The sequence below is a fragment of the Tachypleus tridentatus genome, chromosome 9 (genome assembly GCF_004210375.1).
Source record: "Tachypleus tridentatus isolate NWPU-2018 chromosome 9, ASM421037v1, whole genome shotgun sequence".
Classification (NCBI taxonomy): domain Eukaryota; kingdom Metazoa; phylum Arthropoda; class Merostomata; order Xiphosura; family Limulidae; genus Tachypleus; species Tachypleus tridentatus.
In genome coordinates, this window is record NC_134833.1 from 75,481,948 (window position 1) to 75,508,652 (window position 26,705).

Sequence of the window (26,705 nt, forward strand, 5' to 3'; positions counted from 1 at the left end):
CGGACCCTATAACTATAGCAGGTGAAAACATATGATATACCTTTATCCTATCCTTTAAAGTTAAATAATACCCTCTGTTACCATTTTTTTCTTGGAAATAATAATAATATGAGAGATGTAAACTTGTTCCTACATGATAACCATTCTTTCCGTAAAAATCATGCTAGCAGTCTTCCCTTTAACCCTTCACAATCAGTTAAAAGAAAGACAGCCAGTCAGAAACACTCTTTGTCATAAGGATTTAACTGCCATTCTTATATTGGCATCCACAGCTGAAAGTGCAAAGCATGTTCAGCGGCATTATGGCCCTATTCATTGTTATCATGTTATTACCTAATCGTATGTTGTTTTTTTAATTTGGAATTTCGCACGAAGCTACTCTAGGGCTATCTTCAGTGATGACGAGAAACCCACTTGTTGAGAAATTTATATGCAAAAAACGGCTCGTTTGGGCTGAGAAAACACTTTACATAGAAGAGCGAACAACGTTTCGACCTTCTTCGGTCATCGTCAGGTTCACAAAGAAAGAGGTAACTGACCGGAAGCTGACCACATGTTTGAAAGGGGTTGTGTAACTGTGTGTCGAAATGTAGAGGGCGGTATTAGATGTTTGAATATATAATTTTATTTATTTTATTATATTAATATAGGTATATTATATAGGTAAAATATTTGTATTGCTCTATTTTGGGTTTAAGTTGTTGTATAAGTAAGGCTTTCTTAATTTTGAATTTGTTTATGTTTGTTTCTTTATTTAGTATTTGAGTGTTTTCTATGGTTATGTTGTGTTTATTTGACTTGCAGTGTTCGAAAACGTGTGAAGGTGACTTTTTATGTTCTTTGAATCTGGTTTCCATTTTTCTACTTGTTTCTCCAATATAGAAGCCGTGGCAGTTATCACATTGTATTTTATAAATAATGTTGGTGTGGTGTTTGTCAGTGTAGTTTTTACATAGTATAGACCTCAGTTTTGTGCCGGGTTTTTGAATAAATTTGGTATTAACTGGAATGTCATATTTTGTTACTAATTTTTGCCAAATGTTGGTTACTTGTTTGCTGATGTCAGGAATATATGGTATACAGCAGCATATGGTTTCGTGGTTTTTTTTGATTCGTGAGCTGTATTTACTTTAGTTGGTTGATTTTGCTTTCTGTGTAGGTGTGTGCTTATAATGTTTTCTACGGTTTGTGGAGGAAACTTATTGATGTTGATGAAGTATTGTTTTATTTTGTCTAATTCATCGTTAATTTTATCTGGTGAGCATAGTTTTACGGCTGTGTTTATTTGGTTTCTTAGTATGTTGAGTTTTTGTTTTGTTTCATGTGCTGAGTCCCAAGGAATGTATAGTCCAGTATGGGTGATTTTTCGGTGGATTTCTGTTTTGAATTGTGTGTCAGTTCTTGTAATTTTGAGGTTAAGAAATGATATTTGATAGCTTTCTTCCTGTTCACATGTGAAGTTAATGTTGGGATGTATAGAGTTAATGTGATTGAAAAAATTAAGTATGTGTTCTGTAGATTTAAATCCCGCAACCGTGTCATCTACATATCTGTACCAGTATAGTGGTGGATGTAATGCTGTGTTAATTGCTTGTGTTTCAACTTGTGTCATAAAAATATTGGCTAGGACTGGTGATACTGGGTATCCCATGCTTAGGCCATTTGTTTGTATATAGTTTTGGTTGTTGAACATGAAGTTTGTCTTTATCGTGGTGAATTCTATGAGGGTTGCTAACTGGTTACTGGGAATTTCTATAGTTGGGTTAGGGTCTCGGATATAGAGTTCTAAGGCTTTCTTGCAGGCTTCAGTGGTTGGAACTTCTGTAAAGAGAGATATAACATCGAAACTGGCCATTAAGGCTTTATGATTAAGTTGATTTAGATTAGACTTGAAATTAAAAGAGTCTTTGATGAATGAGCTGGCTGATGTTACATATTTGGAGAATGCCCATGCTATGTATTTACCAAGATTGTAATTAAACGATTCATATGTGGACATTATTGGTCGTAATGGACAATCTGGTTTATGAGGTTTGGGGATGCCGTATATTTGCGGTGTGCGTGAGTCAGTTTTACGTAGGTAGGAATAAAGTGTTTGTGAAATTGTGTTGGCTTTTTTCATTTGTAGTAGTAATTTGTTCAGTTGTGTCTCGTGTGTCTATGTTGGATTTGTGTTTAATTGTTTAAATTTGTTCGTGTCTGATAGGATGTTATTCATTTTTTTGGATGTATTCATTCGTGTTCATTATGACTGTAGAGTTTCCTTTATCTGCTTTTAGAATTTTTATGTTTTTGTCTTGTTTTAGGTTTTTAATGGAATTAATGTCTCTTTTTGTAAGGTTGTTTTTTAGTTTTCTGTTTTGTGAAATTATGTTGATGGTTTTGTGAGAAAATTCTTTGAAAAAATCGTTTAAGATGTTGTTTTTAGGTGTTTCTGGAAAATATAAATTTGTAATTTTACCTTCAGTTTCAGCTTTGTGAACCTGACGATGACCGAAGAAGGTCGAAACGTTGTTCGCTCTTCTATGTAAAGTGTTTTCTCAGCCCAAACGAGCCGTTTTTGCATATAAATTTCTAGGGCTATCTGTTCTAGCCGTCCCTAATTAAGCAGTGTAAGACTAGAGGGAAGGCAGCTAGTCATCACCACCCACCGCCAACTCTTGGGCTAGCCTTTTACCAACGAATAGTGGGATTGACCGTCACATTATAACGTTCCCACGGCTAAAAGGGCGAGCATGTTTGGTGCGACCGGGATTCAAACCCGCGACCCTCAGATTACGAGTTGAACGCCTAACCCACCTGGCCATACCGGGCCGCCCTAATCGTGTGAATATGACAAAAACAAAAATTATATTTAATTTCTAAATCTAAAACTGTAAGTTTTCCCGTGACATTATGATGAAAATATGTTATGTTAAATTTTACTAATTCATATCTTAAATTTCTGTAATTTATTCTAAATATTTTTTGGGAAAAACTAAAATAAGGCTATTTATTTCTGAATAATTAGTTAAAAGGTGGAAAACAGATACATCTATCGTTAAAATATTGAAAAGTCAAAAAGAAAAAGCTATTATTAATCTTCTCTATCCAAAAAATGGTGAATTAGTATCGTGATAATGATAACTATGTAATAAGAATAAGTGGAGTACGCATTTCAGGTTTTCATGTTGGTGAATTTTCAAATGTGTTAGATCGGAAATTTTTATTTCTTGTGGTATGAACAAAATTTAGTGTAGGTTAAAAAGCATGAGTATTCAGATGTGGAGATAGAAGGTGTTTGTGGAGCTAACGTTTTTTTTTTAAACTTGTACTCTTACTTTTTGCAATTTGCATGTCTAGGCTTCAGTGACACTACTGTAAAAAAGTATATATGTACAGCTTCTACTAGTACTAATCTATATACTGTTACACTATACTCTAGACCTATAATTTTACATAATTATGTTACTTGTTATTAATACTAATAATTGTAATATTACTGTTAATAATTGTTTTAATAACCTTGGGAATTTTGTTCGACTATCAAAGAAGGGTATTCCAATTCAAACTTCTCAAACTTGACCAGGTCCTGGGTCATGTTTCAGATTAGTAATGAACTACTAAAACATGTATTTTTATTTTTTGTTAAAAATAAAAAAAAATTTGGCATTGGAATAGTTATAAATGTGACAATGGAAGAGTAAAGAGTATCATATTGAAGCTTGAGAGGCTGTCAGTTTGTAACATTAACATGGATTTGAAGAGTATTTTATTATTTTTGGAAGTGTAAAATTAACGTGTCATTGAACTAAAGATTTTTATGTTGGGGCTTTATTGTTTAGAAATAATATGTTGCTAAATATTAAACAACAATTATGTTTTTGCCAATGTTTTCATCAACAATATGTTAATAAGATATCTAATTGTTTAACAAGTTTAAATATGAGGGTTTTCAGCTAGGTGTTATTACTATAGAAGAAAATGTTTTTAAAAAGCTTTAGAAGTCATATTGATAGTAAATGTGGCCCTGAAGAAGTTCACCTTAAGGTCAAATAATGAGTTGATGGAAGTTTCAATGGGAATCTTCCAATACTCTTGAGACATAGGGGAAATTCCCAATTATTGGAAGATGATCAATGTTATACCTACTTTTAAAAAGAAGGGGTTTAGGACTTGAGACCCAAGAAATCACTGGTAATCCTTCTTCTTTTGTACTTGTAGGTAAGCTGTTTGAGGTTTTTAACAGAGGTTTTTTTTAGCAAGAGCTAGGTTTATCATGAAGAAGGAGAAGCCTTTTTTCCCTGTACAGTATCTCATCCATTGTCTCCCGCTAGTACAGCAGAAAGTCTACGGATTTACAACACTAAAATCAGGGCTTTAATTCCCCTCATTGGACTCAGCAGATAGCCTGATGTAGCTTTGCTATAAGAAAACACACACACACTTTAAGATCATGGGTGGTGTACGAAAACACACACACACACCTCGTCCATTTAGGGGTATTTTTCTTTTCACATTTCAGTTGGGCCCAACCTTCTCCTATATTTTTATTGGCCATGGATCAGACTGTTCTTCTAATACATCCATTTCCTCTTTTACTGGTGCATGCATGGGAAAAGCTTTATCCTCTTCTCTTGCTATTGGAATTTTGGTGATGTGGGTATCCACTGGATTGGACCCACATGGGTTCCCTTAAGTGGTTATTACAAGACCAATGGAACATTTACATGGATGCACTGGATTGTCCAGTGACTATCAGTTTTCAGCTGGCTCAATCTTGGCTGGTGTTTGGAACAAGGAGAAAATGACAGTGGGGAACCTTCTCCTACCTCAATATTCAGATGTACATCTTTTCAGAGATGCTTCTCACCAGGAATGGGAAGATTCTATTGGAGAGATGTAATTCATGAGCCTCTGGTCAGAAAAGGATTCTACTCTCATCATCAATATTTTAGAGCTTCTAGCAGTTTAGTGAGCTTTACTCAGACAATTCTACCATGGACTCTTTCATCTCCAAGTAAGGGAGCACTCACTGCAGGTCTCTTTGTTTTTAGAAATTGAATGTTTTCGTCTTGGCCCAGAATCATTAGATTGTTCTCCTTGCTTATTATATTTCAGGAGTTATGAATTTCGTGGCCAATAAGTTATTTTGTCTCAGCAGAGTTCTTCCTACAGAATGAATGCTCATTCACAAGTTCTTTTGTTTGGTCTATTCCTATCTTGGGATTCCTCATATTGATACTTTTACCATCTACTTGAATGTCCATCTCATGTCCTTTGGGTCTTCTGCAGTTCCCCAGGCCTGGGACATAAATGTCTTCATAAATAAATGGGCTGTCGTCTTTATTTCCTCCAGTTTATCTGTTAACCATGTTGATTGCACTGATTTGCTCCTTGTTTTATTAAGTCCTTCTAGTGGTGTCACAATGGCCAGGTCAGCCTTTTTTTTTCATTTCTTTAGTATCTTCAAGAGTGCAAATCCTTCTTCTGTGGCCATCCCTCTTACATCAGCATCAGTTGGAAATTCTTCATTCTGTGATCATCATTCTCTAGCTTCATGCTCAGCATTTATGTATTCCATTGCATAATATCAGGATTGATCTCTCAGGTAGAATCTTTATTAACACAGTCTGTTTGGTGTTTGCACTAGATTTTTATCAACAAAAATAGCTTAATTGTTATCAGTGGTTTCTTGTCCCACTGTACTGCTTGTTTGTCACCTTTGTTGATTTCTCTGTATAAGGCAGCTTTGTTAACTACTTTTAATTGTGCACTTGCTTCTGAAATATCTTCACATCATCTATTTTCTACATTTTTTCAGGTTCCAAGTTGGTTCTCCATTCTTTATCTTGTCCACCTGTTTGAACCTTTGGCACCTTGTTCCTTATATTATCTTTTGCTTAAGACGTATTTTATTCTCTTGTTCGTGAGCAGACATCAATGTTCAGATTTGTTTGCTCTTCATTTTCACAGGACTCTTTATTATTCCACTTATGTTTCTTGAATCCCTAAAAAATCCTTTCTTTTAACAGCAAGAGAAGGAAATGAGGTTTTTTCTCTTATTCATCTTTCTCAGTTCTGAATTGTCATTTATGCTCAGTTTGACCCATTTGATGTTATGTTTGAATGCATTGAAGGGTTTTGAGGTATACACAATCATTTTTTTATTCATTTGGATCCTAAGGTGTCAGATGACTTATACCCTGTTACTTTGACAGGTTGGGTTCATTACTTTGTAAGTATTGCTTACTCTGGGCTTTTATTAGAGAAACAGAGGCTTCTTTTGGTCTTATTTCATCAAATAACCCCATCTCAATCTTTAAAGCAGGTTGGTAACAGAAAGAGATTATACATGCTGATATGTGGGGCATAACTACAAATTGTATATCTCATTACTTAAACAGTTTTGCAGTAGCCTCTTTAGAAGGCTTTTGGCTATCCCCCAATGATTTTCTCCATGCTCCTGGCTAGTTTGCAGGGACAGAGATGAATGCCTTCATATCTTTTGTGTTTATTTCTATTCTTTTTCAGGAACACTCTCATGATTTTCATTTGGACATCACTATGTAATGGGTGATGCCTGGTCAGATGTGCTTATTTCCAAATTTGTACCAGCTACTTGTCAACTGATAAAAAAAGTTCCTGCTAGCAACAAGCTCTATTGAGATGGGATGTTCCATAAGATCACCTTATGCATTTTCTGTGTAGTAAACAATTATAACTCAAAGACAAATACAGTATTGGACTGTTTCTCATGGACTATCATGAGTAAAGCTTAAAGAGATTTTACCCATCCCCACTTACCTCTAGATTGAATAAATCATAGTTGGTTTGCTTTTCAAAATAGGGAATGTGGTTCACCTATTGCACTTTATCCAGAGCATCATTCTTTAGGACTTTCCAGCATATTCCCTCCATTTCTTGTAGTTGAGCATATAGGAGTCCTTACTACTTCCAGATTCCAGTCACCAGAACAGTTCACAGAATTTTATTCCTTCTGAATGATGCTTGAACCTGAATGCCCTTCTACCATTATCCCTGGATGATTTTTCCAAATATATTGTAAGAACAGGACCATCTTATATAGTATTCTCCTCATAATTTTGTTCATTTGCTTGACTTTGTTTCTCATCCTCCTCGTACTTCTATGGGCAGAAGTTGTTAGCTTGCTCCTCAGCTTGGGGAGTTAGAATTTGTAATCTTGGGCAGAATAATCTCTCGTGTCTCAAATTGAGTGAGACATGATAGGTCCTATTATTCTGAGTTCTGTATGTTGCATTTTGTGCTTCTTTGTGTTGGAGCAAGGACTTGTCCACTTGGTGTTAGTTGCCTTCTATTCATAATTCTGGTGGCTTGACATGCAACATTTATAAATTTTAGGGTTGGTTTCTATACTGTCTAAATACAAAGTTATCCTTACATCCTAGCTACAACACCTTGGATCTCAATTTCAATTCACAACTCTATAACTCCAGTGAAAAAACATGGAACCTCATCTGCTGGTTGGGGCATGGATGAATTCATATTCTTGTAATGAGTTTCAAACCTTGCTTCTGTAACTGGTCAACTTTTCCCACTCAGGAATCAGATTTCATGTTGTTCAGCCAAAGAGTACATGTGTTACAGAAGTAGCGCAGACTCCACTAGTGTACTATTACTCTATATCATTTCAGCTCACTTTTTTCTTTGCAGACACTTTCTGTGTGAATCATACCATCACTAGCACCTTCACCTTGTCAGTGTGGGATTTGAGGTATGGTGTGAGCGAATGTATGTGTGTACTGGAAGTTGACATTTTCCCATCTGAAAATGTTTTTCTGATAATACTTAATTCCTTTAACACTCTCCTGCCTTTTGTCTCCATGACATATACAGTTTTAGGTCTATTTATTTGGAAAATTGAAAAAGAAATAATAACGGGGAGCTTGTATACATATCTCGTAAGGGGAGGGGGTATTGACATAGGTGGAAAGTATCACAAGATTTAAATTGCTCTGGGTAATATTACGTAATAAGGTATAAAGACTAAAGCAAGGGAGTTAAGATTCACACCAATGTTTAGATGGGCAGAGAAGAGAAACTGGCTAGATAAAGTGCAAGTGGAGGTATTATTGGAAATGCATTTTCAGTATAAAAATGTTAACTTTTCCAACCCACAACAGAAGTTCCACCCATCTGTCTTCAATTTAAAAGTGTGTTTGTGAGAAGACTCAGAAGATATGTAGGTTAATAATTATAAAACTAATGAAATATTTCATTATATTCTGTATTTCCTCAAATAACCATATACTGTTTCGTGTAGCCAGTTCAATAGTTATTCATATAATAATAATATGTTAAAAGTAAAATGTATAAAAAAATTCCATATTTCCAGCTTCAAGAAATTACTCAAATAATCATATCTGAAACAAGTATAACTTTGGTGATCATTTAAAGTTCTATAATACAAATGGTAAAATACATATATTACATGGTAATATATTAAAACATAAACATATAAGTAATATATATGTAAGTAGGAATGATGATGCATTTACTTGTGAAATCATGGTTGTGAATAAATGAAAATTTTGTGGAATATACAGTTGTCTGTTTTTTTCAATTCTGTAGTTATGGAGTTTCACCAAGTGTAAATGATTCCAAACATCAATTACATATATATTGTTATTGTTAATTTTCTGTATGACACAAAAACATGATTTTGATATGACAGCAATATATGTGAAAGTAGAAATAAGTTTATTATTGTTAATTTATATAAAATATATTAACTACACATTCATTTTATGTAAAGGTTTAATAAATGTTAATGCTGATTATAAATATTTACTTAGGTTTAGGTACACATGTATGTTTACATGAACATCAGGTATGTCCCAAGCAGGAAATATGATTGATCCAGCAAACAATAATGCTCCTTTGGAGTTTAATGTGAATAAAAATAAACCAGCTTTTACCAGCACTGACCAAAAAGAGGAACCATGTGAGTATCTTACTACTGGTTGTCAGTAGTATTTTTATACGTAGAGCAATTTTATTTTGAACCAGCAAGTTCAGAATAGAGGATAAGTTAGAAAAAATAAAATACAGCTTCAGAATTGAGATAAATTTGCCTGTTGACATATGAATGTGTTGTATCTAAAAATGTTTTAATTTTTTGTATTCTAAGTGTTTTAATATATTAGAAAAAATACTTTTTTGTGGTGAGAAACAGTGAATTTAATTAAGTTTGTACATAAATTTCCCTTTTAGTAATGGAAATAAAAATTTGAGTATCAGTTTTTATGTAAACAGTACATATTTACCAGAAATTTGATATTTTGCTTTTATTATGTGAAATAGGCTGTTAATTGATAGAACACATTGATAATTGATTGTTTTATCATCAGCAAGTCAAAGTGAAGAACGGAACAAGAGTAGAGGGTGGGGCCGGAGGGGTGGTCGTGGACGTTTTCGTGATAGAGACAGGACAGTAACAAATGAGAGAAAAGGTAACAATTTATATGAATAGATATATAAAAATTACTTAGTCATTTAAGACTATTATCTCAGAAAGAGAATTAAGAAACAAGCATCAGTCTGTACATTTTTTGTTTTTCACATATATAAGCTTGCATCTAGTATATCTAGGTATATGGAACACAAACAACAATGGAATGATTAAAATATTTGCATAAAACAGAAAAAAAACATTCTTGTACACTGACATAACATGCTGAAGTATGACTGTTATTCTGGCTATCCTTTGATCATTAATTTCTCTGGCTGATGGAGCTAAGAAAAAGGTAATAGACTTCTGCACTCAAAGGAGAAAAATAATTTTGTCAATACCACATTAAGTGAGATCAAAATTTCAGTGCATTGTCTCAAATCCTATGTTTCCTACTTAAGTAATGATTCACATCTTAGATATTTAAAGTAATATTAACTTCCAGCTATACTAACTTGTACAAGTTTCTATACAACCATTATTTTGGTTATGATTCACACTACAGGTGGATGATGACATATAAACATTGTCTAGCAAGTGTAAGTTGTATGGAGTGAATATTGTGATACGTAACTTTGCCAGAGCTGTGCAGTAATATAGACTTATGATTACGGATATTCTCTTCATAAGGATAATAACTTATGGTAGGATTTTATATGTATGAGCCAGATATGGCCCAGAAGTAAAGGTACCAGACTGTGGTTCTGAGGGTCTGTGGTTCCCATCTTGTTGCTGCAAACGTACACTATGCAATTTGGGGCATTGTGTGTATTATAAAAGTAACAGTCAAATCCAACTATTCAATTAGAATAGCCAAAGCTAGCAGTGAGTGCTGTGCACTAGGTGATTTCCCTATCAGTGTAAATTTAGTTACAACTATTGCAAATAGCACTCATGTACAATATTGTGAAAAATTGTTAGTACAAAAGAATATTTTGCTATTCTTTCCATTTTATGGGACACATTCTTCCATACCATAACAGAATGTAAATTTTAACCATATGGTAATGCTTCATATGCCATATCCCCAAAAGCATAGAGAACTGTCACCATAGCAGAAAGTTTGCATAGAAGATTTACATGACACTGGTTGGACTCTCTGACAAATTGCTACAGACTTGAAATGCCTTCCTAAACACTGCCAAGAATACCCTAGATTGTGAATCTGAGACAGGTAAATTTGAAAATAGGAAAGAAAGAGGTGGATCACCTGACCTCAATGATGCTGATATTAAGTATGTTTGTTTATGTAGCCTTTAGGACAGAAGGAAGACTGCCACTGGTCTCAAACATGAGATAAATGACCATGAACCAAATGACATAAATGTGTCCTGATATACAGTATTGAGAAGACTAAAGGACAATGGAATATTTGCTCATGTAGTAGTTAAAAAAAAAATCCTTTACTTTGATCTCCAGTATGGAGGGGCCCAGCATGGCTAGGTGGTTAAGGCACTTAACTCGTAATTTGAGGGTTGTGGGTTCAAATCCCTGTCACACCAAACATGCTCACCCTTTCAGCCATGGGGACATTATAATGTGAGAGTCAATCTCACAATTTGTTGGTAAAAAAGTAGCCCAAGATTTGGCGGTGGGTGGTGCTGACTAGCTACCTTCCCTCTAGTCTTACGCTGCTAAATTAGGGACGGGTAGCGCAGATAGCCCTCGTGTAGCTTTGCTTAAAATTCAAAACAAACCAATATGGAAGATATGAAACAAATTAAATTTTCTTTAGGTTGTATACAAACAGTTCAATAACCAAAAAAATCATAAATTATTATAGCATATCAGAGAATTTCTCTATAGTTTATCAAGCTTTGTAACTAAGCTGTATTTAGGTCTAAAAATTAAATTTTAAGCAGATGAAAGACACAACTACCTCCTTGAAATCTTAGTTAGAAAGAATGAAATGGCTGAGAAAAATCACTAAGGGGACATTATAAGTTGTAGATTGATTATTCACATATCTTGAGTTCCTAATTCGTATGAAACTATAGACATAGTATTTTAGCATCACAAACATGGTGTGTTCATTTGATACTTACATTTAAATTACAAAACTAACTAATGTATAATACCAAAATTTGAATCATACAATTTTGTACCAAATGTATTGACATAAATTTGTAAAATAGTAGTTCAATAAAACTTTGAATGCAAATCAACAAATGTGATGACATGGCCTTTGATCTGTGACCTGTCACGATAAGGTTAACCCATTGGTGCTAGCCAGTTGTCTTTCACTTTGTCATTAGTTAAGTCACATAAATTATTAGAAACAGCAGCAGGTAACCATAGTTACTCTACCATAACAAAGATAAGGGAAGTAAGCTTGGTCACAATATTTTTATTATATGGGTAGTTGAAATAATTGAAAATAGAAATAATCACAAACTGTAATTTTGATTAGTTTATTGCATTTGTAATTTCAGTTAATCAGTTGTTGGAACAGGTGAAAATGGTAATAGTTGAAAACACTGATTTTGATTAATTGATTAGTTTACATTATGCTGATTGATGTCATCACTGCTCATAGGTAATAGAGTATATTGCTTAGCTCTATTAGTATTAAAGCATGTGTATACTACAGCTGCAACTAATTTTACAGAATTTAAGCGTCAGTCAGAGTTAACTTAAGTAGAATTAATTTAGAAATTTAATGTGTGTATATATCTGTAAGAAAGCACAATGTATCAGTGAACCAATTTAACATTCATTCATATGAGATGATCAGAAATTCTGTAAGATAATACTGTAAAATTTAGTGACTGAGGTTGTCCTTTGGTCATCCAAGTTATTTCAGGCTTCAAAGATGTACACACTGCCTTGTGCAAGCATTTAAATATTGAACCAAGGAGATGCAAAGGAATGCAAGAAATTTGAGAATATTATCAATAAAATGATAATTCCCATGTTATTTTCATGTTAGTATTGAATTGCTCTATCAGTTCAGTTCAAGTTCCAAGCATAAACATACACTGGCTTTCATTTATGAGATGCGCACTACACAATGCGAATCCACACTGGCATGGAAACATCCAGCAGAATTGCACTACCTCTGGCTTCACACACTGTATTACAAGACTCAATTCACAGCCTGCCTTCCAAGTCACCTGTAATAATTTGTGGAAATCCCCTAAACCTGTGCTATGAAAGAATTCTTCACATATTATTAACATCCGTATTCAAAATGCAATGTGCATGTGTGATACTTCAATAAGTTGCAATTAATGATTGCACTATTTACTGCATGATAAATTTACTTAGGTGGAAGTTGAGAATTTCATTGAGAGGGGTGAGAGAAATGATCAGTGTCTTTCAGTTGAAATACATTGATGTGGCTGCTGTGAAGAAATATCTCTCTTATTGAGATAAAGCAAATACATGGGCTTTTTGCATGGAAAGTTGAATTTGTTTGGTGTGAAATAATTTCTACTGTGGAAATCTGTTCATATTATGGTAGCAACTAAGGTTGTGTTAATTTCTAATTAGAATTGTATGGAAGGAATAGATGCAACATGTATGAAGACAGAAATGAGTAAAACAGTTTTTTTGCAGGTTTCATCAGATGTAAACAAAGCCTCATTCATTGTGTGTACAATAGGCATAACATATCCATGTTTGTGTGTTGCTTATGATAATGAGGAAGTACCTTTTATAAGTTATTTTATTATTTTTGCTGTAGTATTTTTGAGGGGTTCTACTAGCAGTCCTGCTACCCTTTCCTACCATTTTACCCGAGCTGGCTTGTTTATGGTAATTATTCATATTGTCAAAATACAATAGATAATTTGTATTGGTGTTTTTTGTATTTTTCATGGAATGTTTATGACCATTTTACAATATTTCTGATATATAGGCACTATTTGTTTGATGAGATATGAGTAAATACACAATGCTGCGTCGTTGCCACAGCGTTTAGCTTAATAAAGTACTTGGTGTTGATAAGATATTTGATATAATGTTTTAATCATATTTTTTCTCTGTGTGTATGCATTTATCTTGACATTACTGTGAGCATTTTTTTTTTTTAATTATGGAAAACGATTTTTTTTAAGCAGACAGCTATTCAAAATGGTTTGTGCTTTGTGTGCATTATACTTTTGAGCATAAATAACATTTTGGAAAGGATTATGACCATGTTTTTTAAGAAAGTAGATGCAAAAAATGTTGCAATAGTATTTAGCTTCAATGTTACAATGTCATACATTGATAAGGACATCTGGCATCTTCGGAGACTATTAAAAGGGAAAAGACAAAGCGGTATGGATGATCATTTTATAAAACATGAAATATTAGAGTAATGATAAGACATGAGTAGAAACTAATTTCAATGATATATAATGCCATAACAAAGATGTTTAGGGATGAATTTACCAGTGTAAAAGGTGTGTTATTTAAATTTTGCAAGAATAAGGCTTAAAATTAATGGGATTTAAGTAGGCTTAAAAATATTAAAAGAGGAAACATGAAGATTTTAAAACAATGTTGTAACCTAAGCTCTTTTACTCAGAGCATACTAATGTGTGTAAATACCTTAAAGCATATATTAATATTTTACATGTGTGTATATGTATTTTCAAAACAGTACTACTGCCACTTTCATAAATTATCTTAACCTTGATTTACTCTCTAAACATTACTAAAATTTTCAACAGCACACCATTCTTTTATACTCATTCATTTTATGCCATTGCTACAACATTTGCTGGTCATGTGACTTACTTCCACATATCACACTGTGCCACATACACTAGTGCAGGTAGCTCCCTTAACCATTGCAACACAATTCTTATTTTCTCAATAATCATTCTAGGGTATTGATTTGTGTGTTTTTAATTTATTTTCCAAGTCACAATAAGATTTTGATTGTGCTTGATCACAAGCATATATTAAATTTTGACATCGTATGTTTGATTTCCATTGTTTCTACTTATGTGTTTTAGAAATGTTTCTGTTTCTGAATTCCACTTTGTTCATATGAATTTGAGACATATGATGGATGATGAAATTCCCACCATAATTAGAGTACTGCTGGGGAAGCACAGGTTTTAGTTCATGTGGAATTTGTATCTTACATTCAGCCTCTCTTTTTTTTTTTTTTTCCATTAGCATTAAGAGTTTTATAAAGGGGGTTATAACTGCGATATGGAAATACTTTTTCTGCAACACAAAATTCTGCACTCAATAATTTAGGTCATTTGTGTTTTCTCTGTTTGGTGTTGGGTAAGTTAGATTTGTATGCTTCTTTTACCATCTAATTTAATTTAAATTTGGAGTTTGATTATTCATTTATTTATGTTTGCTTCTTTTCTTTGTTAATGTTATTTTGTTTAATTCCTTTTTTTTGGCTACTAGTTGCATCTAATTGGGGATTATGTTTGAATTAAACTTTGTTATTGCTGACTAGTTACCTTTTTCTTCTCATGTTCTCTGGGGTAGGTTTTATTTCATGTTCTTTGTCTTGTAGATTGTTGAGGTAGACAAATAGGTTTGATATTTAAGGGTAGTTTATCTTCTACATTCCATTTGTAGTTTTGTATTTTAGGTGTTTCTTAGTGTTTTCTATTTTAGTCTGAATTTTATAATTTTACAGGTGTATTATTTTTATGTTCTTTGTAGACTTTACACATTTCTACATTTTATTAGTTTCTTTGTCACAAGTATTATCTCTGTTTATGTTTAGTTTGTGCCTTATTGACTGCACTTCACAACAGTTACATGGTTTTTTATAGGTTCTGTTTGTGGGTTTTCCATTTTGCTCCCCCTCTATCCTCTTCCCAGATCTTTTTCCCTCGTTCAGGCAATCATATCTTGTCTGGTCATTTTGCCAAGTCTGTTCAAGATATTCTACACAAAGGAACTATGGAACTGATGGTGCCAAATCAACAAGGATTTTACTCCTGTTCCTTTGTTGTCTCCAAAAACCTGGGAGATTGAAGTACGATCATAGATCTTTTCTGGCTCTCAGTTTGTCTACAAGGGCTTTGTCTTCCAGTTCTGGGTGATGTCATTCAAGCTTTCTTCAGCTGTGTATGTGTTTCATTGAGTAGTATGCTTTTCTGCACATCATCTTCACTTGCTGAGTCTTTGGCTTCACTTTTACATGAAAGACTGGCTTCTTTTAACCTCTTCTCATGCTCAGTCAGTCACTCATACCTACTTACTTCTTCAAGAAGATTTTTGAAAGTTGTTTTTCATTAAGTCAGAGAGGTTTCTTACCATCCCTTTGCAGTATCTTATTAATATAGGGGCTCTCTTCACTTCCAGTTGCAATCAAGCTCAGCTTTCTCCACTTCAGATCCAGGATATAGAGCTGGCAGTCACAAAGGCCATACCTTCTTCTCTCTCTCTCTTTCTCTCTTTATGAGTGGTTCTGTTTCTTTTGGGATTGTGGGCTTCCTTGGAAGCTCTCATTTCCTTAGTTTGAGCACACATGCATATTCCCTTCATAGGATGATTCTTGACCATCCCATCTCACTAGCTTGGTGGCTTGATAGGGACTTGACCACAGTGGCAGTTATCATTTCTTTGTCTTGTCTTGAGTCTCATCTATTTACAGATGCTTCCTTGGTTACTTCCTCGATTCTACAGTAGTCAGTCAAGGTAGTTTCTCTTCATTTCCACATACTGGTGCTTTTGTCAGTTATCAGGCTCTACAGAGGTTGGTGGCTATGGCATATTCTGACAGTTCCACTATTGTCAGCTGTATTACCAAACAAAGGGGTACCAAGTTCAGCTTTCTGTGTTTTCAGACTCTGAATCACCTCCACTAGGCCAATAACCTTCCTCTTATGGTCTCCAGTTCCTCATCTCTGAGGATGGATTCTTTTAGTCTAGATTGAAAGGATCTTTACCAATATGCCTATTCTCAAATCAGATTGCTCTCCTAGGTCTTTTCCCTTATCCAGATCACTCCTTGTTATTTTCTTGTAGTTGCTTTAGTTTGTCAGCTCAGGTGTGGTTCTCTCTGCTCTGTCTTGGTTGCTCCCCAGCAAACATGATTAAATGTTTGTCCTCCCAACATTGCCACACTCCAGCTTCATGTGTGACTTTTGTCATGTCCCATTCCTCAGCTCAGGGACTTGACCCTCATGTAGCATCTTTTGCCTGTACCATTTGCTCTTCCTCCTCCTCTATGTACTAGAGGTATTGATCTTACTTTAGACTTTGGTCTGTTGATCATGACTTCTGGCCATCTTGTCATTCTCTTCCTTAACTGTCCCAATTCATCTAGTTGTTTGTTTTGGGTTTGTCTGTTTCAACATTTGGTGTTTTATAGAGACCACCTGTTGAACACTTCCCTTTCTCCCACTTCCTGAATGCCATCTTTTCCTCAGTTACTTTCTTTTCTGTTACTCTCATCTGGTCCATCTTCCATTAATGCCATCTTTTCCTCAGTTACTTCCTTTTCTGTTACTCTCATCTGGTCCATCTTCCATTTGCCTTTGTTTTGCCATATTAGAATCTCTGTGTTGTCCTTCATGCCCTGTCTGGTTCTCTCTTTAAACCCATTGCAGTATGTTTCATACACCATTTTCCATTAAGATCTGTTTCCTTCTCTTCCTAGTATGGGATCATAGTCATTATGCTATTTGTGCCATTAATGTTTTTCACATCCTTTATCAACTTTCATATTTTATCCATTATCTGGATCAGGCCTTCCTTCCCAGAACATTGGTTGCCTGGGAAGTTTGTCAAACCTTTTCTCCTATTTCCTTACCTTCCTTTTCCCACCTGTTTTTCCATTTAGATTCAGGTCATCTAGTTTGTCAAGTTCTTTATCTGTTATGTGATGTGTATCATTCTGCTTCCTTTCATGGTTCTTGTTCCTGTCTCTCTTGTTTTTCCATGGAATTTCTCCTTGATCTTTTACCTTTTCTGCTTACTGGTTTGGTTCATCAACTCGCACATCTACTGTATTCTGATGTGTCCAGTGATAGTCATCGTGTTTCTTAAGACTAAATTTGTCCTCTAATTATGTATTTAGCTGCTCACAACCTCTTTCTTTCAGAGTAGATTATTCAGGCTGGTATGTGGACAACTTCCAATAAATTTGCTACTCTTTACCTGCTTGACATATTTGTGTCTTCCTCAAGTGAGAATTATTTTTCTCTTGTGGTGGCAATTGTATGTGCATTTGTTCACCTTTGCCTGGGTTAGGTTGGCATGTTATTCTTTTTTTCCTTTTTTTTAATTCATTCATTGATATGTGTCATGTTTCAGGATCCCATTTAGTGGCAGGTATTGCCTGTTCAGGTATTCTGAATGTTATATTTTGGCACTAAATCTGTATACTTCCATAACCCTAACTGTGGAAATGGGATGTTACTTTAAGACCAGTGGCTGCTTATCTGGTGTGTGTGTATATATATATTTCTTTCTTTATCATTGTATCATATATGAAGAATTATCACTCTTGGACTTCATGAGTAAAACAGATGAAGAGTTTTGCCTATTCCTACTAACCCTAATTCTTACAATCAGGATCTTTCTGCTTTTCCAAACAGGGAAAAGAGATATAAAAGACTGGTGTACTGTTGAAAACTATATCAGTGTTTAGAGGGAGATAAGTATGTATCGGAAATGCATTTACTGTGTTAGAAAATGTTAACATATTTAAACATAAAGTACTGTTTTGTGACACTACACTTCTTTTCATGTGTGAAAGGAGTAATAAGGCTATTGAGCTATGTATTAATGCAAGAGAGATTGTGTTTCTTGCAGATTTCTTAGAAAAATGGTTGTCTTTGTTTCTGTGGAGTTAAAGGCCATATACCATTTATTGTTTTTAAATTTAACTGAATCAAAAATATTTTGACATAATGCATGTCAATAATAATGTGTGGCATTTATTTTAATTTAGTTGAAAAAAGCAATATTGTTTGACATGAACAAATTACAGTATGAAAAAGAATAGTGGAAGGGAACTATAAATCAACAATGAACAGTGTATAAAACTTTAGGCTAAAAAAATCTGTTATGGAAAGAAAACAACAAATTAACATTTTATTTTAACATTAAATTAATTTATTATAATAGAAATTGGAGATATGCCTGAAATAATGTGTTAATTAGGTCTTTGACTAGGTTTCATGTAAAGACTATCCATGCTGCTAGGTCCCATACAGAGGTACAGACAGTTTTTCATCAAGGAAAACACAGTTTGGGGATTTTGTGAACTATTCATGTGTACGTCAACCAATATGTGCAGTTACATTTAAAGCAGTCTAGATAAAAATTGGCACAAATGTAAATTGTCATGTACCCAACACATTGACTTAAAAATAGTTGAATTTGTCCATTTTGAAGGGTTATAGTTCATAAAAAACCATAATTTTGAGCTTTTTTTTTTTGACAATTACTCTGCCATGTTTTAGTCAATTTACTGGAATTTGGTACAGATATTTTTATGGGTTCCAAACAGAAGTATAGACAGTTTTAGATTTTTTTTGCCCAATTTTTCGTCAAGGAAAGCACAGTTTGGTGTTTTTGTGAACTGTTCATATGTATATCAATTAACTTAAATGGGATTTGATACAAAGGTGGCTTTTTGGAGGCCCTAAGCAATCATGTAGACAATTTTTTTATCTTTCTATATTTTCATGATTGTTATGGTGTCCAAATTGATCATGTTGGGATTGTGTAGTGGAGACATTGCATTTGCTTACGAATGCTGATCATTTTAAGATTTAAAATATTCAAGTAAATTGTAGGTTTTCCACAGAAATTAACAATACCTTAACTCGAAAGACTATGCTGATTACCAATTAATATTTTTAGTCAAACCATAACAAAACTTTCAGCTCATGCTTTTCTTATTAACAAATTTTTTTTGTGTGTAGACATTTACAAATTTCTTTTTGTAACAGATGATGAAATGCATTTAACTGATGAAGGAAATGCAGTGGAACAGTCCTATCAGTCATTCAACTCGATGCTCTCTGCTCCCATGGGTAACAATAATATATCTGGGTTGATGCCACAGCCTGATATTTCTCAGTGGAATGTCATGAATGCATTTAATATGATGGGCTTGGTTCCAGATTCCAACATGTTGAATATGATGGGAATGTGTGGCTTTGGTCAGGTGTGCAACAAATTATCACTTTGTATATATACTGTTTAATGATTGGTTATTTTTTCAGAAATTTATTGAAACAGTTTTCTTTTGTAGGTACTTACATTCACCACAAATTAAAAATGTAGAATATTAGGAGTTTTGATTAGAAATCATAGTCCTGTATGTAAGTATTGGGTAAAATATGTAACACTGAAACTTCTCTTTAATGTTTAAATTTGTATATAGTTTAATGGATATACATTTACAATGGTATTATATAACTGATTGTCATTTTTTGATATTTTGTGGCTTATGCATGTCTGTATGATGCAGAATTATTTTGAATTAACTTTGCTGGATGTTTACTGGTATTTTGTAAGTTAGCCGACAAAACCAGTTCTTAAAATCAGTTAGTGGAATCTATAATGCTAATAGCATTTTTCTTAAGTATTTGTCATAATAACATTACCTACTCTTTCTGCATCTGCACTTAAAGGCATATTGTGTGAAATATTACATGTGTACAACATAAACAGAAACTGCATTAAATTAACCTCATAGGAAAATCGTTAACTATAAAATGTTATGTAGAATGAGCATAAATCTTACCAAACCGTGGGGTATTTTCTATTAATTTTCTATTTTTCATATATTTACCAGTTCAATAATAAAAATAAATTATTATAGAAGTGACTCAAAACATTAAAACAAGATGACTGACAGCACACAGGTTGCTTATTGTAACAGGATTTTATGACAGTCATTAAATGATTTATCATATTTAGTAAAGGCAAAAATGAAGATGATAAGGTGAGATTAACCACTATATTCAGCATAACAATGTACAGGTAGACTGTAGTCATGTGGAACTTCTGAAAGGTGATACAAGAGTTTTATTGAATGAAGTATATTGCATATTACTTTGTCATAATTTCAAGGTAACTCATGCCACTGGTATCCTTTTCTGCAAATGACACAAAGTTTTAGTGTCTTACACTCAAAATTTGATTAAACTACTTTTTTATTTTATACCAATTGCTATAGCTGGTAATTCATATTTTAATAGTATACAAGTTCTAAGTTTTTAATTCCACATGGCAATATCAAGCAAAATGTTGAATTTTCCTTAATGTGATATGCATGACACATTTTTACTAGGCATCTTCTCTATTTTATCCACTACTCCTTAGAAAAGTATGAAATTAACTGTAAATTACTCCTTTATGAAGACATCATTGCTCATACAAACCATAATTTTTATAGCCTTCAGTTTCATTTGTTTACAGAGCTATCACATTCTCTGTTTCAGGATTTGTTAATAGTCTCTCTTGCAATTAATTATCATATACCTGTAATACAATGTTATACATAATGTCATTTGACAAATGACATTATGTATAATATGTTTTGAACAGACAAGCATGATTTTCACTTAGAGTATATACAAGCTTCGTTTCTATGAGAAAGTTAACAACTAGCTTGAAATTTGTTCTTGTTACATAGTTAGAAAACTAGAAAAATTTTGAGAGTTAGGTGAAATCATCTACTTTTTACATCTTATTAGTCTATATCTTTTGGTGCAGTATTTAATTAAATAGATTATATAGTGCATTAGTACCATTACTATAAAGAAACTAGCGTCAAGTTTTCTTGACAATAGACAACAAGTAAAAATATGATGTGATCAATACTTTTGTTTTTCATGTTTATTCTTTTTTTTATTAGTGAATTAACTAAAATATAAACATAGGGATTTTTTTAGGTTTTTGAAGATTAGATACAACAAATAATAATCTTTCACAAGATGCCTGCACACACACTGGGGGTAACTTCATTTCATAGTGTTACATGAGCTGCACACTCTTCGAGTAATTTACAACTTTACAACTTACTAAAGGTGCAGATAATAGATAGGCATGGTTCAAAAGGCAATAAAACAACAAAATTTAGTTATAAATAGTTGTGTACTGTTATGAGCTTATACATGGGATAAACAAATGTAGTTTCATGTTAAAATCTGAAATCAATCTAGAAAAAGAAAAAAAAAGAAAATTTAGGTTATTTTGTCTTTGGCAGTTAAAAGATTTGTCAAATTGAAAAAAATATAAAGTTTTACTGAAAAGAAATATTAAAATGTATTTAGGGGTTTTTAGGTAGTACACAAAGGAAATTTGAGGTTTTTGATGTGAAGAAAAGTATTTTGAATCTGAACATGAAAATTAGTTTGCACACAAACTATTCAGAACAGGTACTCTATATTCATGGACAAATATTTAATTTAGTTTAATAAAAATACTTCAGTAAAAATGCAAATTTTTATATATTTTTTATATGTTAAAGACTTGCAATGCCAACTTAAAGACTGCCAACTTTTGTGAAGATGTATACACTATATTGAAAGTTAGAAGTATTAAATCTATAAAGACTGTAAATGAATGCAAAGAGGTAATGTGGTTGGTTAGATTGACTGAGCCCATATTGAGAAAGTTAATCCTCTACAAAGGGGGTCAGAAAATTTACAAGACCTTGTAACCATGGTGGTAATGTAATATAACTCCCAAAGCACTAATTTTAAACTAAATTCACAAAGTTTAGCAGGTTTTCAGTAAACTTTAAAATTCTTTTGTTGGTAAAAAACAGAATTTTTAACTAAATATTTTTACTAAAAGTTTGTCTGTAATTATATGATGGCAGAGTGTTGGCTGCTTGAAGTGCAAAATAATTTTCATGTTAACCCTTTGAGCCCTAGGCTCCCCACTCTTTCAGTACCATGACAAATTTTTATCATTTTGAAAAACTTTAATTTTTAGTTTGAAAACTTAAAAAATCTTACAAGATCACTTCCTAAAATGATATAATTTTGGGTCTATAGTATAAAACTATGAATTTACTTGTAATGTTTCTCATAGCATACCATCATTGATACTACAGCTCAGTGATTTATCATCAGAATTGAACTTTGGAATGATAAGCCTCAAAGTAGTTCTCATTGCCAGATCTAATGCACAGGAACACCTCACACGATTTTTACCAGTAAATTGTTTTTGTACACTTTGACACGTCCTTGTTATTGGCTTCCAGATTCTCTCTCTTTGTCTGCTTGTATTTTTCCATGCAGATAACAAATCTTTTGTTCTAAGTTGCTCCTTTTGGTTGCTCACATAGGTGTACTGGGAGATTTGGTTCATTTGGTAGTCATGTCTCATCTGAGCCAGACTTTCAATGTGAAATATGGACCTGTGCATGATGTTGTGTTCCCACTAAATCATGATACAGTTTCTCAACAAATGTACAGAAGGAATTAACATGCTTTCCAGGTTCTATGTGTGGTTTGTAGCTGTTTTGCATGATGTAAGGATTGTAGGCACACCAGACAAAGAATTTCACCATCAGTCATCGTGGCCACTTATAATGCCATCTACATCTTAACAGCTTCGTCATGTAGCCATTTTTGTAGGTGACAGTCATATAAGTATTATAGGCCTTCACTAAAGCTGGGGATAGCACTGGCATTCATTTATGTTCCTTGTTGTCATAGTGCAACATTGTTACATCAGCATTACTAATGTACTTTGTTGCCAAAAGGTAAATTGGCTCCTTGTCACATCACACAACAGCATTCTTACCATTGTACAACAATGAATGAGAACCGTGTTACATTTTCTTTTTGGCAAGCTTCTTAGGAAATTTCTTCCTGTTGGTCAAAGCTGTACTACACAACCGTGTATATTGTTTCTCCAGCAAGCACTCTACAACATTTATGGAAGCATAAAATCAATCGGTAAATATGCAGTGATTGTATCCTTCAAATGGTTTGCATAACTGAGCCACCAATCATATCCAGTGCCATCTCCAATGGTCAATCCACATCAACTTTCCCTGTATACACTTCCTCATTCATAATGTATCCACTCTTGCTTTTGCATAAAAGAAATTATTTTAGGCCCAAGTTAATTGGTTTGTCTTTTGATATATTAATAGCTTTATGCTCAGGTACATTTTTTGTGGGTATCATTCCTTCATCCAGTGACAGTTCACAGTCCAGCACATAGTATAATTGAAAGTTAACCACAGTGATGTCAAAAATTGGTCTACTTTTGTATATTTTGTCCAACTTGTCAACATTTAGATCTCTTTTGTTTACACAGTGCAACATTGATCAGATAACTAGAAATTGATTTCGAGTGAAAACCTTACTGAGTCCAGATGTAATTGTTATCCAGTTGTCCTCCTCCTTTCAGTAGATCTTATCCCATCTTTGTAGAACAGCATCTCCATGGCAAGTAAACACCAGAAGAAAGCTTTTAGTTAAAGAACAGTGACCAGGTCAAATGATTTAGCATAGTAGTTAAGTTTTTCTTTTATGTATTCAGCTTGACGATTTCTTTCATGTGTGATGGAGTCATTCCAAAATAGTGAAAAACATTCAGCAGCATGATCTCGCTTGAAATTAAATTTGGGATGATTTCTTGACCTTCATTTTTCCAGTGCTTTGAATTTGGCATCTGTGGCTGAAGTAATAAAGTTGACCAATTTGACCTACAATCATTAGGGAACATGATGCCAGACAGATAACTCACTATCAGAAGCCTCAATATTGCTATATTTATTTTCAAAGTCATCACCAGTATAGACACTGTCTAGAATGTTTTCTGGATCAGATGCTAAAAACAATTCCTTAGCCTGTGTGACCATAAATCTCTGTCTCTTTTGCAATTTAGCATCATCACTTTCTGATTTTTACCTTTTATTTCTGTCTCACTCAAATGCTTGGCTAGAATTGTACATTTCAGTATGACAGCCTTATCAAAATGATGCTAAACTATCTGGTGAATTATTTTCACTTTCAGACTGTAAATACAACAACAACAACAACTAAGAGTCAGTTTGTTTTTAGAATGGATAATTCAGCAGACTCAGGTGTGTGCTGAGTAAGCGATAATTTAGTACTGGCTGCTTATAGACTCAATGGGTAATACTGGTAGATGGTCAGGCCAGAAAACCACTCTTTTAGGTATATACGCCTCTCCATTAGTTTTCTAATTATGCAATAAACACCATTAAACATTCAGTTCAGCTCATTGACGTGATTCCTATGTGAATAAAGTTTGAACTGGAAGTGAAATAGATTCTTCTCTGTACAGAAAACAATGTAGTATAATAAATCATTTAATAGATTAAAACTTTGTTGTATTAAATATCAGAGAAAACTATTGCAATTTATGAAAAAGAAAATTTGACTGATGTAAGTGGCAGGATGGGTCTGATTTTCTAGTATAGGGCTTTGAAATCAAATAAAATTGAAGGCTATAAAAATTATGCTTTGGCTGAGTAATTGCTATATTATAATTAGTAATTTACCTTAAATTCTTTACTTCTTGGAGGGGTGATAAATAAATTAGAGAAGAGGGAAGAGCTAATATCATATTTCTCATATCAGGGGAGATTGTGGATTTTTTTTTAATTTTTTCTTGTAGGGTTAAAACTTAAATAATGTCAGAATATGATTTATTTACTACGTTCTGATGCTAAGTTGTATGTATAAATTGTTAATAAACTAGTTTAATTAAATTTTGAATATAACTGCAACAGGTTGTGAGGTATGCACATTGGCCAATCTTATGCAAAAGGGTTAAGTTACTCATAACATACAATAACATCATTCATATTTCATTACTTTTATAATTTACTAGCCTTTCCACTTTTCCCCCAATCATTGTCATGATTTGGGAATACATTTGACATTACTGAATTAGCTTTTAGGGAAGTTTGATTAACATCCTTTTGTGCTATACTTTGGTTCATGATGAATATGTAGATAAATTTAGTTCTTATTACAAAATTAGAAACCAAAATGTTGGAGGGGACTGATACTTTAATTTTTGGAAGAAGTCACAGTGTCAGTAGATAGGCAGAATTAAGTCTATTATTTGATTAGGTTTATATATCATATTTATTAAAGTACTGTCAAAGAGTTCTGTTATTTACCATAACATAATTTGTCAAAGAATATCTCTAACTTCCATTATTTGGTTCACTTTTATTGTCATGATACAAATCTTTTTGTTCAATAACTGACAAATGTTATTTATAATGTACCCCTCAAGTGGCAGTGTATGAACATATATATCACACCTGTTGCCTCATGTTTAGGATTCTTTACAGATATTGTAGTTAAAACATTTATTTTTTTCTTTTGTAAACTTACATAATATTTATAGATAAACCTCTGATGTGCATGTAGACAAATGAGTAATTTTTGTTCATGACTATTCATTTCTAGTAATAATGGTATAGATATGAAATCTTGCTATGCATGTCCACATCTAAATAACAACTTACTTTTAGTTTGGCTTTGTGGGAACACCAGACATGAATATGATGAATTCTGGTATGATGGTCCCAGGAGCTCCTGTAAAAGAAATCATACGTCATAAGAGTTGTGTTTTATACCCACCAAAACCAAGTAAGTGTAATTTGTTTTTTGCTAATTGAGCTGTTTTTAATTACTTATATAATTACTCATTTTTGCCTTTTATTCTTCATTATTGCTTTTCCTGAAATAATTTTACAGTGATCAGTGTCTATGCTGGTTTGTCAAGTATTGTTGTAGTTTGGCTAATCAAATCATACAGTTGTAAAATATGGGATCAGACACTAAAATTATATAACCAAGTTATATCATATATTACAAAATTGTAAATGTTGTATGAAACAAAGGCAATTAACACAAGTTGTTCTATTTCCAAAATGTATGTATTTTTTCTTAAAACAGTATTGTTATACAAATATAAAAACTGGTATTTTTCTACAACACTGAATTTATATGCTATTGGTGACACTCTTAATTCAGTTGATGGTTCAAAAAAGATATGCTATAAAATAGTTAAAAATTATGAATTCTTTGATGTGATGCCACTTATAGTAATGTATTGATGTAGTTAATTGTTGCATAGTGTCTTATTTATATCATAAAAACATTAAAGGTAACTAGTATTTAGTGTATCATGCCTAATCCTATCCTTGTAACAGTAATACACTTGCATGTAATATGTTCAACACTATAAAAGTTTAATGTTCATTTACTTTGGACAGATCTGTATTTCTTTTTTTTGACACTTGCAACACAAAGCCATTTGTCAATTTTTATTATCCTTTATCTTTGATGTG

General features: G+C 33.1%; 1 protein-coding gene across 1 annotated transcript in view; it reads left to right on the forward strand.

The window, feature by feature from the left end:
* Positions 1–3,079: 3,079 nt before the first annotated feature.
* Positions 3,080–26,705, forward strand: part of LOC143227400 (ecto-NOX disulfide-thiol exchanger 2-like) — a 62,033-nt gene continuing 38,407 nt past the window's right edge. Inside the window, 5 exon segments of the mRNA XM_076458852.1 lie at positions 3,080–3,217; positions 8,817–8,965; positions 9,372–9,473; positions 19,345–19,562; positions 25,884–26,001. Coding sequence (XP_076314967.1) covers positions 8,854–8,965; positions 9,372–9,473; positions 19,345–19,562; positions 25,884–26,001 — 550 coding nt within the window. The 5' untranslated portion in view covers positions 3,080–3,217; positions 8,817–8,853.